A 19,916-nucleotide genomic window follows, 5' to 3' on the forward strand; every position below is an offset into this window, starting at 1 on the left:
GGAGGACCAGGAAGTGGAGGCACGAGGCGGCTGGCGGGGTCTCTTTTTCCCCGAGCAGGAGGGCGCGTGCTCCGGTTACAAAACCCGAGAGGCCCCGGGAGCGAGCGGCGCGGCTCCGGAGAGCGTTAGCATTAGCTTAGCATTAGCATAGCGGCTAACCGACACGTCTCCGCCTGAGAGAGAAAGTGTGTGTGTGTGTGTGTGTGTGTGTGTGTAGGTAGGTAGAGGGGAGCGACTTCTCGTCACCTCCCCTCCTCTCTCTCTCTCTCTCTCTCTCTCTGTGTGTGTGAGAGAGAGTGTGTGTGTGTGTGTGTCAGCTCAGAGACTGAAGATGGCGACCAGCTCGGAGCGCAGTCCCCCTCCGTTCCCGGACTCCGAGGACCAAGACATGCCGGACCCCGAAGAACTGGGAGGCCGAGACAGCGACGAGGACGACGGGGAGGATTTGTTCGCCACCCCGGTGGGTGTAGAAGCTGCTAGCTGGGCTAGGTGGCTAACCAGAGAAGCTAACAAGTTTTAGGAGGCTTGCAGCTACATTTTAACCGGTTTTACTGCAATTTGAGATGAAATGGAGCTTGATGAAGGCTCTGCCAGGTGGGAGAGGCAAATGCAGCAGGTAACGCGAGGTTTTTGTGCTGTTGTGTTGTTTGACAGATGTGTGGGCTTTCTTCCTGAAAGTTACGATGTGACTCGCTGTGATTTCTCCAGGAAACCAGGTGGCCTCCCGACACATCTCTCTGCCCATTTTCTCCCCGAAAAACTATCAAATCCTCAAAGTTAACTGGCTGTAAATGGAAAGCTGCACGCCCGCAGATGATATTTAATGCAAGATTTGCATTTTGTGGAGTTATTTTGGAAAAAGTTGTCATCCGCCAGATGTTAGCAGTTTGCACGGATGGAAGTTGCCATGAAGTGCACAGGGATTTGCGTGTTGATTTTGCGTGTGTTTTTTTGCGTGTTTTGCGGGGATTAGGACGCTGGCTCGGGCTGCCCGCTGTCATGTGAGTCCGCTGCGGTCACATGGGCAGAACCCGGATGTTTTCCTGCAGTCAAAGTTCAGAGGAAACGCAGGAAAAGTTGCTGTCTTCATTTTTTTTCTCCTTCTTCCACTACTGCGCGGAAAACACGAGTCAGCATTTGAGTGGATGTTTCATTTAACAGCTCAGGGATGAAGTAATGTGGTCACGAGTTCCAGATAACTCCGGTTTCCTGCAGAGGAAACGTTCCTAATGTTTTACACATGCAGCCTCCAGGAGACTTCATTTACTCGCTGATCAGAGACCTGATGAGGGATGATTCCTGCAAGAAATGTGGGCGAAAGTTTGATTAAAGAGAGGGATCAATCCAAACTGCATACAGAAAGGCCCAGACTATAACAAGGGCAGTTCTCACAAATGCTAACAACTTCACCAGCATGCAGCCAGAAAGGAAAGTACTTTAATGCAATGGGACAAATTCTAACTGTACCAACGCAGAGACCTGAATCACAGTAACGTACCACATTTTCCATATCAGGGTAAATGGATTTTGCTTGCACAGAGATTTTGCACTGCTTCTGCTGACCCCAAAGGACTTTACTCTTTTAGTCACATTGACCCATTAACACACACATTCCAACATCAACGGAGGCGGTTGCCATGCAAGGAGTTCATTTCATCTGTTGGGATCAGTTTGGGTCACTTCAACATGTGAGCAGATAAGGAATTAAACCTTGAACCATCCGATTGTGAGACTGCCCGCTCTGCCAACCAAGTCACACTTGGTTATACATGTTCATACCGCCTGTGATGACCTGGTGTTCCTGTAGGACAAATGATTGCTGCAACAGCACCACAGAAAAGCCTCCATTGCTGCCCGAACTGATGCCCAACTCTTACATAATACATAGATCTGCAGTCTAGCGGAGATATTCCTGGATGTTGGTCTGAAGAGCAAGTCCACTGCACAAAAGACATGACAATACAAACTGTACACAGACAGGCCTGGATGCAAAACAAGGAGTGTTCTTGCTGTGAGGCGAGAGTGCTAACCACTGTACCACCGTACTGCCAGGAAACATGTTAATGCCATCACAACAGTGAGCTCTCCAGTTATACCGTGTTTTATGTAACCCTGACAAAAGAATGAAGCTTCCTGAATTAAAGAAAAACACTGTATTTTCTAGACTGTCGGTCTTTTATTTAATTTGACATATATAAAAATATACAGGTTTAATACATATATGACCAATAGGTGTCACTGTATGACAACAGAATGCTGCTACAGTATCACAGGAAATCCTGTTTCTACGGTAATTTGCTCAGCAAATATCACTCTGCTCTCTGCACTCTACAGTATGCAGCAGAAAACAGAAACAGGGTGAGTTTAGAGAGTTTAGTGTGTGAGGGACTGGAGAAAAGCAGAGAGACTGTTACCGTGATGGAGAAAACAAGCCAGTGTATCATTTTCATGAGATCAACATGTGTGAGATACACTGCAGGGTTTCCATAGGCTTTGGCTCCATGACTTTCCTTGGCATTTGGCCAATCAGATAGAGGCTGTCCACTAGTTGGACGCTTGCTGCCAGTTAGATGCAAGAACAGTTGCAATATTTGTAAAAACAAGTCTCTCTGCACAAAGACAAACATCACAGACAATGCAGCTCTGTCTGTACTTCTTTTAAATCATTGATTAGTTTAAGATGTTGAAGTGTCTATTTTTTCCAAGTATATATTAAAATACACTCAAGTATTAAGATGCCAAAAAAGATGTGAAAAAAAAGTGTCAGTTTAGATGAAGATGCATTTCGATCCATAATAAGCCATAGTTGAGGGAATTAACCTGAAGCCACGGGTCAGTGAGGATATGAGGCATGAAGCTTCGGCTGAAGGGTAAAGTGTGCTGACGTCGTTTCTCTGTTACTTTTCGACTCATTGCATCCCACCCTGTTCTCGTCTCCAGAGCGACCCGCAACTCACGCTGTCGGACACCTCGCCGGAGCCCGCCAGTGAGTCCAGCGACCTCTTAACCACGCCGCCCAGCGACACCACCGCCGAGCTGTTGATCGAGCCCCTCAGCAGCCCATCGACCGAAGTGGCCGCAGAGCCGTCGGACGAGTTCGTGGACCTGACAAACAACGTGGACGCGGCGGATGAAAGCGCCGACGCTGCACCGGCAGCAGAAATCCCTTTAGGCGAACCATCGGATGATTTTGTGGACTTACTGGGAAGTGAAACCGAGGCCCAGAAAGAGGAAGTAGTAGTGGCGGCGGATGTCACTGTAAATGCAGTCATCGAAGAAGCCAAGAGTGCAGTCTCCGGTGGCGAGAAGGGTTTGGATGACCTGCTAGAGGCAAAGGAGATGGCTCCTGCCTCCATCATCGACCTCGGCGGGGATTTGCTTGCCAGCGACCCGCCGCTGCTGGACATCAGTGAGAAAACTGCCGACCCCTTGGCTGACCTCCTCAGCGACGCTCCGCCCACTGCCGACGTCAAGGTGTCCAGCCCAGCGACGATCGACCTGTTCGAAGACGAGGGCAGCGACCTCTTCTCGGATCCCCTCAAGACCAAATCGGCCAAGACGCCGCAGAAAAGCCTCTTCGACGACCCCGACGAGGATCTGTTCGGCGAGCCGCTGGGCGCCTTTTCAAAGAAGACCGCCGCCGGTTCTACCACCACCACCACCAGCAGCAGCATCAGCAGCAGCAGTGTGGTGAAGGAGGCGTCCGTCACCGCGCCAGCTGCTGCTGCCGCCGCCGCTGTCGCCCACTCCGGACCTCTGGGAGACCCGGAGCCCGCAGACATCTTCTCCGAGGAAGCTGTAACCACGACGACCACCACCACCAAAACAACTACCGTCACCTCTAAGAGCAACGGGGTCCACTCCGAGGAGGACTCCGATATATTTGCTGGTGAGTTCAAATCCACAAACCTGCAGAGCGTGAACTTTCTCATTTGAAAGAATCTTTTGATTTAATTCATACATTCTGAAGACTCGCTGATCTGACTCTCAGGGGTGAAGCCAACCCTCATTCAACAATCTGATCACAACAATGACAAGATGAATTGTCCAGTGTTTTCCACTAAATATATCAGGTGTAGTTTGAGGTGGAGTTGGCGCACCTTTCAGTGGGAAACCAACTAGAGACAGATGGCCTAATAGAGATCACATAAAAACTGTATTTTTTTAAAGCATGCATCTGTGATAATTTTCCAGTAGATGAAGACCCACCAATGGGAGTCACTGGAACCTTCCTTTCATTGGTGTTTGGTTTCGTTGCTATTCAGCAGCCTCACTCTGTTGGATTTCCTCTCTCTGCTTCCTCGTCATACAGAAGCCACAGTGGAGCTTTCTCTGGACAGTCCACAGAGCGAGAGGAAGAAGGAGCCAGCGAGCACGCCGGCCGCCGCCACCACCACCGCTGCTGCTGCTGCTGCCGCCGCCGCCGCCGCTGCTGCTCCCTCGGCTGTGTCATCAGCTTCCAGCCTGCCCAAGACTCAGTCTGCTGCCGTGCAGGAGGTCTGTACGCCACAATACAGCAGGCTCTCTGGAAAGACGAGCCGACACACAAAGCTCTACTCAACAAGCATCCGACACAGTGTAAACATTTAGAACTAAATCGGCTGACTGACACATTTACACAGTCTTCTTTCTCTTCAAGGCCACTTGAATTGGGGACGATGCATTAAAATAACCTCTCTGACGTCTCGTCTGCCTCAGGTGTTTAATTGTCAGAAGGTTTAGCCACACCCGGCTGCCTCTAGGGAGTGGCGAATAATTAGTACTTGCTGTGTCTGTAGCTGCTTCAACGCATTTTAGAAAGAGTCCAGTAAAACATCTGGTCGCATCTTACTGCCTTTTGCACATAACAGACTGGAAGTCAGAGAGCATTTTGCTCCTGAGTGCTGTCAGCCGCGTGTGGTTCACCTGCAAGGCTGAGTTTAGGTTCTGCCGTCTGCCTGCTCCACGTCACTTCTGTTCTCCACGTTTGGTTTCAGTTGGAGGAAGAGGAGGAGGAGGAGGAGGAGGACGACAAGTTTGACGTCTTCGTCTCCGTTAAAGACCCGGAAAAAATCGGTGACTCTTCATCTTTACTGCCAAATGCATATAAAACACTTCACTGCAGTTTAATCTAATTCTGTCAAGGTTATTTAAAAAAACGAGTAAAGGAGAGTTTAGTTAAATAGTAACTTTTTTTTTTAATCTGTTTTTCTTGTCTTTCAGGTGATGGTATGAATGCCTACATGGCCTACAAAGTAACCACACAGGTGAGCCTGGACTGTGCGTCTGGATGTGACCTGTAGAGGGCGCTGTGCCGCTCCTGGGATCTGAGGTTTGTTAGATTCAGAGTGCGGCTCTGCGTTTCAGACCACACTGCCCATGTTCCGCAACAAGACGTTCACGGTGAGGCGGCGCTTCAGCGACTTCCTCGGCCTCTACGAGAAGCTGTCGGAAAAGCACGGACCAAACGGATTCATCGTGCCTCCTCCGCCGGAGAAAAGCATTCTGGGTAACGCTTGTCCTCTCACTTCAGTCTTCTTTCCTTGCTTTCTTTTTGTTGTCCTCTTTTCTCCTCTCCTGATGTGTCTTTCTGTCATGTTCTTTCATTTCCTTCTTCCTCCTCCTGCTTCTGCTCTCCCTCCTTTCCCTTTTTCTTTTCTACTCTTTTTTGTGCTTTTTATTTATTTTCCCTTTTGTGCCTCTCCTTCGTTTTAGTGCTCTAGTTTGTTTCCAGATTTTTCCTCTTCTTCCTTTCACTAGCCTCTTACTTATTTTTATCTTTCCCATTCTTTTTTCCCTGTTTACTTGCTCCTTTTCTCTCCTCTCTCCTCCTCCTTTCTTTCACTTTAAATTCTTCCTTCTTTCTTTCTTTTTTCCTCTTTTTTGTTCTCTCCATTTTCTCTCCTCTTCCTCATGCCTTTTCTAATCTTCAATTATTTTCCTTTCATCTCTTTTACCATTTTTTTCACTTTTCTGTTTCCCTTCCTTTCTTTCTCTTATTCTTTCCATTTTCATTCCCTTTTTCTTGTTTTTATTTCTTTCCCTTTTCATTGTATCCTCCTTTGTCCTTTCATCATATACCTTTTCTTTTTAAAATTTTCTGGTTCAGTTTCCCCTCTTTTTGTCTCTTCATTTTTCTGTCCTTTTCCTCATTGCTTTTCAGGATTTCTATTTGTTCTTTTCCTCTTTTTTCCTTTCTTTTTCTCTATTACCGTTGCTGTTTATTGTCGTTCTTTCGCTTCTCTTTTCTGTCCTTTCTATAAATTCCTCATGACTTTTTCTTTTCTTGTCTCTTTTCTATCTTTCTTTTATCTTTGGCTTTTTATTCTTTTCCTCCACAATGTTTTCTTTGTTTTTCTTTGCTCCTCCTCCTCCTCCTCCTCCTCCTCCTCCTCCTCCTCCTCCTCCTCCTCCTCCTCCTCCTCTCCAGCTGAGAGAATGACCGTTGTGTTGCACAGGGATGACGAAGGTGAAGGTGGGGAAGGAGGACTCGTCGTCTGCAGACTTTGTGGAGCGAAGACGAGGCGCTCTGGAGAGGTGAGAGAGTTTCCACACGGCGATGCGTCTGTACGGGGCGTCGCTCTGAGGCTTTTCCCTTCTCCTCGCCTGCCAGGTATCTGCAGAGGGTGGTGAGCCACCCGTCGCTCCTCCAGGACCCTGACGTCCGGGAGTTCCTGGAGAGAGAGGAGGTGAGCCTGGCGACTCCTGGGCTGTCTGTTCTCTCCTGCTTCCTCTCTGTACTCCGTGTACCATGCTGGCCGTGTGTTTGTGTCCTCAGCTGCCCAGAGCTGTGAGCACCCAGGCCCTCAGCGGCGCCGGCTTCCTGAAAATGATCAACAAAGCCACGGACGCCGTCAGCAAGATGACCATCAAGATGAACGAGTCGGACATGGTGAGTTCGTGGCGTCCCGCTGCAGTCAGGAGAGACTCGCTCAGAGCTCACCCTGTTGAAGCCGCTCTCTCTGTGCTTCCTGCAGTGGTTTGAGGAGAAGCTGCAGGAGGTGGAGTCTGCAGACCAGCACTTCAGGAAGCTGCACGCCCTGGTGGAAAACCTCGTCCTCCACAGAAAAGGTCACAAACCTTCCCTGATTCAGCCACTTGAGGGCGCCAGAGATAGCATAAGTTTGGTTGCGGCGCTCATCAGATTATTGAAGGAGTTCAAACTGCAATCAGACGAAGAAATCCTCTTGTTCGCGTTTCTCCGCAGAGCTGTCAGTGAACACGGCCAGCTTCGCCAAAAGCGCGGCCATGCTGGGCAGCGCCGAGGACAACACGGCGCTGTCCCGAGCCCTGTCGCAGCTGGCCGAGGTGGAGGACAAGATGGAGCAGCTCCACCAGGACCAGGCGGCCAACGACACCTTCAACTTCGCCGAGCTGATCGCCGATTACATTCGCTTACTGGGAGCTGTGAGGGTACGGAGAACGCCACCGTTTGTTCTGATTGTTATTAAAAACGCCGGCGTTCTCACGCCCCGTGTGTTTTTGGCCGGCAGGGCTCGTTTGACCAGCGGATGAAGGCGTGGCAGCGCTGGCAGGACGCTCAGGCCATGCTGCAGAAGAAGAGGGAGACCGAGGCCAAGCTGCTGTGGGCCAACAAGCCGGACAAGCTGCAGCTGGCCAAAGAGGAGATCGCTGAGGTACGACACGCGGCCCGCCGCTTTCTCTTTAATGTTATCACAGATGATGAACAGTGTGGCGTTTCTCTTCAGTGGGAGGCCAAAGTGACGCAGTACGAGAGAGATTTTGATCGGGTTTCAGCGACCGTGAGGAAAGAAGTGATCCGCTTCGAGGTGCCTCCGTCTGTTCTCTTTTGCTGCCTCGTTTTTCCACCTGAGAGCTGCAATTAAACTCTTTGAAATTGTCGTTTCCGGAACAGAAAGAGAAGACCAAGAATTTCAAACGGCAGATAATCAAGTACCTGGAGGCTCTGCTTCAGTCTCAGCAGCAGGTAAGCTCGGCTCCCGTCTCGCTGCAGGACGTTAGTCCAGGAATCTGAGTATTTAGGGATCTTGAAACACAGCTCACACGTCTGTCTGCTCTCTCTCTCCAGCTCATAAAGTACTGGGATGCTTTCTTACCAGAAGCAAAAGCAATCGCCTAATCCGGGAGCGCCGGCCTCCTGGACGACTCATACAGGCTGCCTTCTTCTTATACACTTTACCTCTTTTGCCTTTAAAACCAAGGAGAGAAAGACAAAAAAACCAGAAAAAAAAAGTGTGCGTTGTAAAGGGAGATACAATCAAGCCGTTTTTAATCACATTTAACATATAGCTCTGAATTCTATTGTATTAATTTTATATTTTCCTTTAACCTTCCACAAATATTTTCTTATGGGATGAAGAGAGTTATAGAGAGACGGAAGCGGGGGGGGGGGGTTGGTTTCCCCCCCGGCGGGCGGCGGGTGGGTCTTTGTTTACAGTGCAGCCGAGAGCGACTCAAAGGGATTACACTTTAGATTTCTGAGCACTTCCACCAGCCCAGGTTTCTTCCTCTTCTTCTTCCTCTTCTTTCACATTTAAACAAAATCCTATGTTGCTGAGGGGGGGACGGGGAGGCGGCGGGGCTATGAGAGGCATTAGTTTACCAAGGTTCAGGTTTTTTTTTTGGGAACGGGGGGATGTTTTTGTGCAAACGTGGTGTGAGAGCTCGGGACAGTTTAGGAAACAGGTAACACTACAGCAGCCACACACACACACACAGACACAGGAAGTACCAGAGTTTGATCTGCTGAAGCCCATTTTCTGCAAACACACCGAGGTAATGTCTTCTGAGGCTCCTTCAAGTTTAAATCACCAAAAAAAACTAACATCAGGATGAAAACGGTCAACACTGGTCTGTTTACTTCAGATACCAACAAGATTCTGATGAGGATCAACCAGTGTTTGGCACTTTGATGGATCCAATCATGGATGTTCTAAACCGAAATCTAAAAGTGATTTGCAATAAATTGGCAGCGGCGTGTTTTGAAACACTGAAACGGTTCCTCAAACTAAAAGTCTGTCGAGGTTCCAGTCGGTTGGACTCGAGATTAACTGAAGTCGTAGTGAAACAAAACTCTGGCTTCACGCCTCAGCCTGCATCTTCACAGAGGAGTCACAGCTTCACGCAGCACAGCTGCCCCTCCTTCAACCGCAGCTTTAATCTCTCTCACACACAGACACACACACACGCTCTACACTGTGACTTCTGTTTAACTTGCAGACATTTCTTTGCACTCGTTCTTCCTCCTTCCCTCACTTTGCGTGCTCGCTTGTGTTCAGCTGTCGTTTCCGTGTCATGGGGTTAGATCTTGTCTCCGGTGTAACGTCATCACTCGTCATCGTGCAGAGCAATGTCCGCAACGTGCACTGTGTCATAGAAATCTTCTTTTGAAACAAATCAGTAAAAATGTTGCACTGTTTACACAATAAAATTTCATAAGGAAATCCAGACTGCGGTGTTGTGTTTGGTCCTCTGTGCATGATATTCATAAGAAATCTACAGCGTTTACATTAATTTGTCATTCTTATGAAATACTAAAACGATATATCACCTGGAAGGTCAGAATGCTTCACAAAAAAATATATAGAAAACAGTGAATCACAGGTTACAGGTCTTAAGCAATTAAGATTAGGGAGTACATGAAAGCAAAGGGATTAAAAACAGTCTGAGAGCCTCCAATCCAGGGTTTTGCAGCCTCTAACCGATAGCCTCCCAACCTGCTAAATGTAGGACATCTGCAGGATCCACAGGATTCAAACCCAAAACTTGAAACCAATAAATAGTTTGGTAACACTTTACTTGAAGCACCCCTGTATAACACATTGTAAGTACATTATAGCACTGTATAACTATAGTTATAAACACTCAAATGATCACAATGCTTCATAACATCAGGACCTAACCCTAATCCTATGCTGTGTAGTGGGTTATAAAGCATTGTGATCATAACTACTTATAAAGTGTTATACCAGGCGCTTCCAGTAAAGTGCCACCAATAGTTTGAAGCATTCAGAGGACTTGAACCTGAGAGCTTCTCTCCAAAACATAGAAAAAAGAGAAAAAAAGCTGAAACAAGCTACACTTAGTCTGGAAAATGTGTTAATCATAGGCCCCCCCAATAACCCAAGTGAATTACTGTAATGCTGCATTGTTTAGTTGATTATCAACCACTTGCAAAATATATATTATTGTTTGAATTATGCCATAAAATGACAAATTAAATTGTTTTTTAACTTTAGTCATGTAGTGACAATAGAAAACAAGTATTTGTCCCTTTTACACTATTCACTTGTATGAATATTAGTCAGATTTTGTTTACCGAGCCCGAGAAAGTGTTGGTGAGGCACCGTTTCAATACTACGGCCTCTCCTTAGTTTATTATGTCCAAATCAAACCAAATAATCTAAACTACCTGCATCAAAGAAGCCTAAATGCCATTTACCACTTACAGGAGAGAAAAGCAGAAGTTGGTAAAAAGTTGCCTCATGAGAAGTTGAGGTTAACTTCCTGTAGATTTCTTGTTTCATGCTCAGAGCAAAAGAAGTTTCTTGAGAAATGATTGCTCTGTAACTTGAGGAAGTCTGGGGCAAACGCAATTTCTCATTCTTTTACTAAAGAAAATGCGGAAGAGGTTTGTTTTTTTCCCCCACAGCTTCACTGTTTCAAACACCCACATGGTGCAATGGCTGCACAGCAGCAGCAGACCTTCACACCTTAAGGCCGCCTTCAGCCCCGAGGGGCTCAAACCGCTGGCGAGGATGAGGGGACTGCTCGCTATCGCTGCACTGCTGGTGGCCGTGCACGGAAAGGAGACCTTTGAGGGGTGAGTGGACCTGACCTGCTGGTACCAGGAACATACTGCATGAATCCAAGGTTTGGCCGCTATTTCATATCTGATGTTTGGTCTTAGGAGGTACTTGAGTGTCATTTACTGATGAGCTGCAAACAGTGAAGCCAAAACGCTGCTGAACCCAACATGAGTGTCCGCATGCTTCATCTCGAGAACTTAGAAAGTCTTTTCTTTCTCATGTACAAATTCAATTTTGACAAGACCAGAATATGACAAAGACAAAGACTCTGCTGCACAGTCAAAGAGGGTCCTGGACCAGAAGTACTCTGGTTCCTTCTCAGACATGCTGGTTTTATTAGTGACTAGGCTGGCAGCCTGCGCGGGGTGCGTCCCAGTTTTGAAGCTGAAGAATCTTCATTGTTCTTCCATTAGCCAGTGGCCGAAAACAGCATTGATATATAATGTAACCAAGAAATGGAATAAAAACTCTCTGACAGACTGAATCAAACAGGGATGAATTAGTTTTTTAAAGAGTAATTCCCAGTTATCGGTACTGGAAGCCTTTGGCGCTGTTTCATTTGTAATCAATGACGGCTTGATGAACGAGTGCAAAGTGTCTCTTCATATACCCAAAACTCTTGTTGTACACCGGATTAATCCACTCAGATGTTCGAGATAATGAAGCTAAGATGTGCAGTAGAGTCTCTCTGGAACATCTGCAGAAGCAGCTGTTCTTGGGTAACAAGTTTTCTTATGGGGAGCCAACTTCTCTCTAGATGTCCATGTTGAGTAAGAGGCTGTTGGTTCTGTTTTCTTTTTCTTTTTTTTTCTTAAGGCATCAGGTGCTTCGAGTAAGTGCTAAAGACAATGTCCAGCTGTCCCTGATCAAGGACCTGGAGGACCTGGTGGAGGTGAGGGACCACCTCTCTGACTCCATTTGTTCTACTCGCTCCATGATTGAGCCCGGTTTTCTTTTGTGCCCCCACAGCTGGACTTCTGGAGGGGGGCGACTCATGTGGACTCCCCCGTGGACGTCAGAGTTCCCGTCCAAATCCTGCAGGCGGTCAAATCCTACCTGGACACTTGGGACATTGAGTACGCCATCATGATCGAGGACTTGCAGGTTCGTTGGAGAGAGGAATCTGCAGGGTGGCTCTGCGCTGTGGAAGCTGTCTGTCTTCAGCGCCGGTGTCCTTTGTGCTGCAGATGCTGCTGGATGCGGAACAGGAACAGATGAGGTCTACGGATCCAACTGATGAACCCAGGAGCACCGACGACTTCGACTTCTCCAGGTATCACACCCTCCGCGAGGTGAGTAATCCAGCGTGAACACCCCAACTACTGAGGAACATCATATTAGTGATATTAGAAAAAGATACGTCACACTACTGAGCTGCTTCTAATGGAGCCGACAGCTTAATTCCAGACCAAAGAGAACCACTCATTGTGTTCTAACGTCAGGACTTGATCTGTGGTCCAGATCTACAGCTTCCAGGACATGCTGGTGGCTGAGAATCCAAACCTGGTCAGTAAGGTGGTGATCGGTCGGAGCTTCGAGGGACGGCCCCTCAATGTCCTCAAGGTGAAAACTGAACAGAAAAAGGTTTAGCATGTGTGTGGATATGTGCTTAAAGGGCAAACCGTTTTGTTTCCTTGACGTGTGACAGTTCAGCACCGGTGGATCCAACCGGTCCGCCATCTGGATCGACACTGGGATCCACTCCAGAGAGTGGGTCACTCAGGCCTGCGGCACCTGGTTCGCCAAGCAGGTGAAGCCACCGTGACCAGCGGCGTTTCATTCCTGCGGCTCCTCGGGTTGCAACAGAGCTGAACTCGTCACTTTCGTTCCATGTATTAGATCGTGAAGGACTTCGGACGTGATCCCGTTCTCACCGCCATCCTCAACGGGACGGACCTCTTCCTGGAGACCGTGACCAACCCCGATGGGTTCGAGTACACCCACACCAGAGTGAGCAGACACCACGAACACCTCAAAACCTGCAGCAGAGACCTGTGCTGGCTTGTGGCATTCTTACTGGAGGCACTTTTTCTCCTGGATTTGGTAGTTTTATAGTTGACAGTCACCTGGATGAGCAATCCAACATGGCCGCCTGTCTATACGAGTGTCCATGTCCTCACCACTGTTGTTCATAGAGTCTTGTTCTCTGCAGAAACACAAAAAAGACGTATTTTCAGTTGAAACCTCGTCGCGTAAATGAGGCCTTCATCATCCCGATAGTTGGCTTCAGGTCTTCACCATCTCACTTTTCACCATTTCACCACCGGTATAAAGCTACTCTGATGTTTCCAGGATCGTCTGTGGCGTAAAACCAGGAAGCCCACGCGAGGCTCCAGGTGTGTGGGAGTAGATCCCAACAGGAACTGGGATGCTGGATTCGGAGGTGTGTTTCTTTATAAGCACTACCGGACTAAAAACGATATTTGCTGTTGTCAAGTTTCATTATCATAGTTTGGCCTTCAATAGTTGATTGGAGATGGTTATTTGAAATAAAGGGGCAGATTTTGCAAGTTTTTTTCTCATTTCTGTTCACTTTCATTAAGGAATTTGACATCCTTTTGTTCTGTATTTACATTTAAAAAGAAGGAAATAAACTAAAAAACTACTGATGACGAACTTCACAGTTGAGGGACAGAAAAACACAGCTAAGCAGGATAATTAAGAGTAACGAGTAACCAAAGTAACCTTTAAATTCAAACTTTAATGTTCTTCTTTGTAGTGATGCAGAGTATAGTATGTGGTGAAAATGTCAATATTTTCATAAAAACCAAGCAATTCCTACTGAAAATGACTATAATCTCAATGATCTCAAGTATCATGATACTTTCTGGTGTGAAATACAGTAAAATGGCCAAAAAAACATCACGTTTGCCCCCCTTGACGTGGATGTTCCCTTGCATCCTGTCCAGGACCCGGCTCCAGCAACGACCCCTGCTCTCAGATCTACCGGGGGCCGAGGGCCCACTCCGAGTCAGAGGTCAAGTCTATCGTGGACTTTGTGAAATCCCACGGTAACATCAAGGCCTTCATCTCCATCCACTCCTACTCTCAGATGCTCCTGTACCCGTACGGCTACACCAGGACTCCGGTCCGGGACCGGGCGGAGCTGGTAGGACCGCCTACTGATCCACCGGGATGCGTCCGCAGTGTGAGAGATGCTTGATTGTTTTCTCTTTCCACAGCACGGCCTGGCTCGGAGGGCCGTTGCCAAGCTGGCCTCAAAGCACGGGACCCAGTACCGGTTCGGCAGCATCATCAACACCATCTGTACGTTTCCTCGCCCCGCTCACAGGAAATGCCTTCGCCCCAATTCTAAAAACCCTCTTTCACCTTGTAGACCAAGCCAGCGGGGGCAGCATCGACTGGGCCTACGACCAGGGCGTCAAATATTCCTACACCTTCGAGCTGAGAGACACCGGTCGGCACGGCTTCCTCCTCCCCGCCGATCAGATCATCCCCACCGCCGAGGAGACCTGGCACGCCCTGCTGGTCATCATGGACCACGCCTTCAGGAACCCGTACTGAGGCCACCACCGCCGAGATTCACAGAAACTCCAGATGTTGTCCAAAAATTTAAAAAAGAAGGAAAAAAATGTCAAACAGCATGTAGAGTGAGCGCTCAAACAGAAACAACATTAAATGTTGAAATTGAAAATGTGGTTGTGTTCGATTAAAGCAACATCTCTCCATACTCCCGTCTTCCTCCTTGCTTTGATCACATGACCCCCCAAGCAAGATAAATAAGCTGAAAGTCCATGAAACACTTTATTTCACATTCATTTACAAACGTAATAACTTCATTAAGACAGATGCTGAAAACATTTTACAAGTGGAGTTCATGTAGTTAAAAACAGGAAGAAGCCAGCACTTCACGAGAGGCGAGATCCAAACAGCATGCACCAAAACCAGTCACCAGCACGCCAACGCTAAAGGCCACAAGTCAGCAATACTGGCAGAGTCCGATCAAATGCCACTTCTGTCACATTCGACACACACACACACACACACTCGCACACACACATCAAACTTCAAGGACTGAAACATTGATGGACCTTTGTGAAGCTATGATTGATTTTACAAAAATACAGCACGCCTTTGAGAACGTTAAAAAATAGATTCAGACTTCGTAACGTTTCTACACGGTCTCAGCAGAAGAGAGTCCAGGCGAGGCTCAAGGATGAGGCCCTGTGCAAATCATCAAACGTAGATTTTAATGACAACAACCAAGACACGGCGAGTAAAAGGTGACGTGGGGGCCTGCTGGCTCATTTCCAGGGCCTCCTGCTCTGTGAGCCTTCAGACACGCTGCTCCGTGAACTCCTCAGGCTGGAGCCCGCCGATCGACACGACATCTCTGTGGGGCAGGAAAAGAAGCAGCGTGAGAGAGAGAGAGACGTGATGGACCGATGGACCATCCACAACCAGCCAGTCTTACTGCTGGAGCCTCTGGGGAGGAGGATCTCCTCCAGCTGCTCCTGGATCCTGCTCAGCTCGTCCACCGTGAACCTCCACCTTTGGTCTGCGGCCTGCGGCGGCGGCGGCGGCTGCTGCTGCGGCGCCGGGCGGCGCTTCGTCCTCGTGGAAGAGGAGCGACAGGAGGCGGGAATGGAGCCCGTCGTCATCCCACCGGGAAACTTCTGGGCGATGACTTTAAGGCCTGGGAGAGGACGACAGGGGGTCCAACGCCGTCCTCTTTCATATATCTGAGCTGATATCCTCATTTTAAACATCATGTTCAGCTAATAACAGGCTCATCTCTTCATGAGAAGCGGGATGGCTGACGGATCTCACCTCCACACAGCATGAACAGATTCTCGAATCCCCGCTCGCACATGGCGGTGGCCGCCTGGCTGGCGATCCTCTCGTCCTCGTCGTACAGGATGATGATCTTCCCGCTGGCGTTTTTCTGTGTTAAAGCCGACAGAGTGAGAGGGCGGCTGGTATCTGGGACCGGCGGGGGGCTGGAGGGTACGTACGTATTCCAGCACTTCCTTGGAGTAGGGGTTGACGGTTCTGGACAGCATGGCGATGGGGAAGCTGTGCGCTGCAGGGCGGGAGACACTGTTACAGGCGGGCTGAGGGCATGCTGGGTAGAGGGAGGCTTCACGCCGCTCACCGCCGATGACGTGGCAGCAGTCGTACTGCTCGCGGTCCCTCACGTCCAGCAGCAGGTAGGGGCAGTCGGGGTAGGGCCGCTCGGCCGGGCCCGGCTCCTCCAGCCTCCGGGGCGCCGCGTTCAGGCTGAGCTCGCTCACTCCGGTGATGACGCTGCGGACACCACAGCGTTCAGAGGACTCACCCATCCATATGCTACCTGGAGAAAATCCCAGGTGGGAGACACCTGGACAGACCTCCAGTCCATCACAGGACAAACACACACACACACACACACACACACACACACACACACACACACACACACACACACACACACACACACACAAAGCACAAAGGAAGCACGCCGCTTTTCCCCTGGACCCGCCCCCATCTGCGCTCCTGACAGGGTGGAATCCACCGGAGAGCCCTGTGGAGCTTTCTGCAGAGAGGCCGCGGATTCAGTTACACCCATGGGAGGCGGTGGGGGTGGGACGGGTGGGGACGGACCAGTCTTTGTTCAGAAGATTGTTGATGAAGGTGGCTGTGGAGCCTGCACAAGCTTCAACAGATATTTTTTTTTCATATATATTTATTTCAACGAATGAAAAAGAACAAAACAAGGCCAAATGTGCAGAGATGGGTTCTATCCTCCTCCTGATAACGTCTGCATAAAAATCTCTGAATTAGACTTTAACTGTCAAAACTTGACGGTGCAGGAGTGTTTGACTTATGCTTCACCCGAGATGGGACTCCAGGAATCATTGAACTATTTATAGCTTGCTGACGCATAACTCCATTAAAATGCTGTTTCTTATTTCCTGAAGCTGGATTAACAGCAGAAGACTTTCTGAAGAATAAATCTGTCAGATCTGAAGTGAACAGAGCTTAATTCACTGTTGGATCCTGGAATGTTTCTGCTGGGATGTGTTGTCTGGATGCTCTGCTGCTGTTCAATGCGGTGGTGCTGCTCTGGTTTGCTGCTAAAAGCTGTGCTGTACCTGAGCAGCGTGGACCTGGCAGTGGAGCTGCTCCTGGCCGTTCCCCCGTCCTCCCGGTCCGAAGATGGCGACGTGTGCGTGGAGCCGTTGGCGACCTCGGACACACACTCCAGCTCTGCACTGGACCCGAGTGACACACCGTCTGCAGACACACGTCAAAGGATTCTCAACACAAGTATGACCTGGTGAATTCCAGCTTTATTTTTCAGGTTTTTTTATGTTTTAAGATTAATGTTCATTAACTGTGAACTAAAACAAAGACAGAGATTTAGTTATAAAGCTATTATCCACTGGTCCTGCCCAACTGAGGTCAATATGTGGCCCCTGAAGTGAAATGAGTTTGACACCCCTGATATAAAACATGCAGAATCTAACAAGGGTTAGAAAACACATTGCATCATGGGAGTCATTCCGTCGGGCCCGTTACCTTCTCCGCCATGCGACCCGCTGTCGCCCTCGCCCTCGCCCTCACTCAGGCCCGACACCGAGGCCACCTGGAGTATCTGATGTGAAAAGCAACAAACTGAAACTAAAACACGTCGGCAGAGGAGAACATGCGAGTTAAACAGACACGGAGCCGGCGCTCTGAAGAGTCATTACTAATGGATCCGGGTGGATCAGGTTCTTGCAGGGTGCAGAACTTCAAATGCACACAGACTCTTACCAGCTGGGCAAATGTCGTTACGTCCAGCCGCTTGAAGATTTCATCTTTTCTGTACCTGTAATCTAAAATGAAACGAACGTCAGCCTCACAGTGTGGTTTATCCTCATGAAATCAGAGGACAATCACCGTCCACAAATTAAATCTCTGCCGTTTGATCCCCCTGTTCACGTGGGATAAATCAATATCATTGGTCTGATGGTGCGATCAAACATATCTCAAAATTCCAACAATTGATCAGCAATACTTTTTAAATTTAAACTTAAGCTGACAACTGGTCACAGTTCTTTTTCGACCGTGCAGATACAGATTTGTTGTATCATCCAAAAGCTTCTTTCGGCAGTCTGCTGTGAGTTCCTGCAGCTTTTCCACTCACTTTAAACTTTCAGTGCGGAGAAAAGCTTTCTGCAGAGGCAGGTTTCAGCTCTCTGAAAGTCTGTCTGACTGAAAACAACCATCCCATTATTGTGCTGCTTGCTGTGAGTTTGGCTCACATATCCCTGAACCAAAATCCAAGGCCTTCACTTTGAATTCAATCTTCTGAAAGTCTCGAACGCATTCCTCTCTAGCAGGTCTCCTTAATCTTCAGAGGAGAAACAATCAGCGGCTCCATTCCCAGAGGCAGCAGAGCAGCCACCCAGTGGGATGGTGAGAGTCACTGTAACTCTAAACTGATGTGCTGCATTTCCAGATGATGCTCCTTGTGTTTAATTTCTTCATAAAACACTATCACTGACAGACTGCAGTGCCTTATTGCAAACATCAGTCCTAGGCAGAGCACAAATGCATCGAAATGCAGAATTTACAGAAATTACAGATGATTGTTGCAGGTGGAGCAGTGGTTCGCGCTCTCGCCTTAGAGCTAGAATGTCAAATACCAGCCTTTCTGTGTGGAGTTTGCATGTTCTAAACATCTGTATGTGGCCTTCCTCCCAAAAACATGCATGTGAGATTGCCTGGTGACTTTGAATTGCCACTAGCTGTGGATATGAGAGTGTGTATTCTTGTCTGTCTCTGTATGTTTGTCCTGTCATGGACTGGAGACCTGTCCAGAGTAAATGGTGATTGGAATTAAGTGATTTAGAAGACGGACATACGGATCAATGGATGATTGTTGCAGATATGATTTTATGCTTTATTACTGGTCAGTGATGACAAGGATTCAATCGCAAGATGAACGTGAAAATTAAAAAGGACAACTACTTCCTATATCCAATCATTTGCACCATTAATACTTCAATATACTCTACTCACTTTTTCTAAGCTCCTCCAGTCTTTCGTTATACTTGGAAAGGCTGCATCCTGGTAGAAAAACAGATGACAGTGACTGCACAGTAAACAGAAATCGTAAAGTAAACGTTTGACAGATCAGTGATTCCCAACCTTTGTCTCGAGGGGCCCAACGTGTTGCCACATTGCAAACTTAGGGCGGACATACAGTCTGATTTCAACTTGAGAGAGTCAGATTGGTAAAATAGTGTCATAGCAACCTTTAAATTTAGACTTTGTTTTATTTGTTGTGGTGAAGAGTATACTTGATGATAAGGTCAATATTTTCCACTGAAACAAATAATTACTACGATCCCAGAATAAAGCCAATTTTAATGAAGCCTTCAGATAGAAACTCAGTGTTTTCTTTGACACGTTTCACATTTGCTTGCTCGGCGGCCGGGTTGGAGCCTCACATTTACATTTGACACCCCTGGCTTCGCCCCCCCATGAATCTTTGGCGTCGCCAGTGGGGGTCGGGCCCCCCTGGTTGGGAGTCACTGACACTACGGGTAGATTAATAACAGCACACACACCTGTGTCCAGTTTGCTTTTGACGTGCTCATATCTCGCGTTCTTCTTCAACCTTTTGTTTAAGAACTGCAATCCAAAAATAAAAAATAAAAATAATAATGCAAGTTTAGACTCGGGCTTGCCCCAGTGGCTCCTGAGCGCTTGGTTCAGTACATAAAAGGTGATAAAAATAATAAAAAATCCATCTGATAGTCTAATTCTTGAAGCGTTGACATGGTAACTAATACGAACCCAAGCTAACCCGTTAGCTCATAGATTAGCCACTGATTTCTTCTTATTCTACGTCGTACTTCCGGTAAATAACAGGAGCATAACAACAGCATATCCGTGCTAATAACTGAGTTAATAAAGCAACCAGAGCTGACATTTAGAAATCCTTACCTCAGAGCTACCGATGCCTCGACTCACCGACATCTTTTTCAAACCTACATCCACAAACGCCACTTCCCGTATCAATGAACTCGACCCTGATTCGTCGATCTGTTTCCAACAACCAATCAGAGAAGCCGATACAGCCTCGGTTTCCTGGTTGCTTAGCAGCGAGAGACGCTCCACCTCGCTGACGTGCTGCGTTCACTTCCCTCACAA

At 48.0% G+C, this 19,916-nt stretch overlaps 3 protein-coding genes across 3 annotated transcripts; 2 read left to right on the forward strand and 1 right to left on the reverse strand.

The window, feature by feature from the left end:
- The first annotated feature begins 145 nt into the window (after window positions 1-145).
- Window positions 146-9,360, forward strand: LOC115391906 (sorting nexin-1-like). Its single transcript, XM_030096330.1, has 15 exons — window positions 146-460; window positions 2,941-3,889; window positions 4,313-4,497; window positions 4,977-5,055; window positions 5,203-5,246; window positions 5,347-5,488; window positions 6,438-6,516; window positions 6,593-6,668; window positions 6,758-6,871; window positions 6,957-7,050; window positions 7,187-7,392; window positions 7,473-7,616; window positions 7,689-7,769; window positions 7,856-7,927; window positions 8,030-9,360. Exons 1-15 carry the CDS (start codon window positions 332-334, stop codon window positions 8,078-8,080), a joined length of 2,445 nt encoding a protein of 814 aa, XP_029952190.1. The 5' UTR covers window positions 146-331; the 3' UTR covers window positions 8,081-9,360.
- A 1,258-nt stretch (window positions 9,361-10,618) lies between these two features.
- On the forward strand, window positions 10,619-14,451 carry LOC115391693 (carboxypeptidase A1-like). The gene is made up of 11 exons (XM_030096013.1): window positions 10,619-10,783; window positions 11,586-11,661; window positions 11,739-11,873; window positions 11,957-12,061; window positions 12,231-12,332; window positions 12,418-12,519; window positions 12,609-12,719; window positions 13,062-13,152; window positions 13,679-13,878; window positions 13,952-14,036; window positions 14,107-14,451. The coding sequence occupies exons 1-11, from the start codon at window positions 10,635-10,637 to the stop codon at window positions 14,292-14,294; spliced, it is 1,344 nt and encodes a 447-aa protein (XP_029951873.1). The 5' UTR covers window positions 10,619-10,634; the 3' UTR covers window positions 14,295-14,451.
- Window positions 14,452-14,538: 87 nt separating this feature from the next.
- cep41 (centrosomal protein 41) lies at window positions 14,539-19,758 on the reverse strand. The gene is made up of 11 exons (XM_030096518.1): window positions 19,710-19,758; window positions 19,331-19,394; window positions 18,780-18,827; window positions 17,529-17,590; window positions 17,292-17,367; window positions 16,865-17,006; window positions 15,886-16,037; window positions 15,746-15,813; window positions 15,561-15,675; window positions 15,205-15,426; window positions 14,539-15,123 (listed from the first exon to the last, which is right to left on the reverse strand). The coding sequence occupies exons 1-11, from the start codon at window positions 19,740-19,742 to the stop codon at window positions 15,035-15,037; spliced, it is 1,071 nt and encodes a 356-aa protein (XP_029952378.1). The 5' UTR covers window positions 19,743-19,758; the 3' UTR covers window positions 14,539-15,034.
- Between the last annotated feature and the right edge of the window lie 158 nt (window positions 19,759-19,916).

The sequence above is a fragment of the Salarias fasciatus genome, chromosome 7 (genome assembly GCF_902148845.1).
Source record: "Salarias fasciatus chromosome 7, fSalaFa1.1, whole genome shotgun sequence".
Classification (NCBI taxonomy): domain Eukaryota; kingdom Metazoa; phylum Chordata; class Actinopteri; order Blenniiformes; family Blenniidae; genus Salarias; species Salarias fasciatus.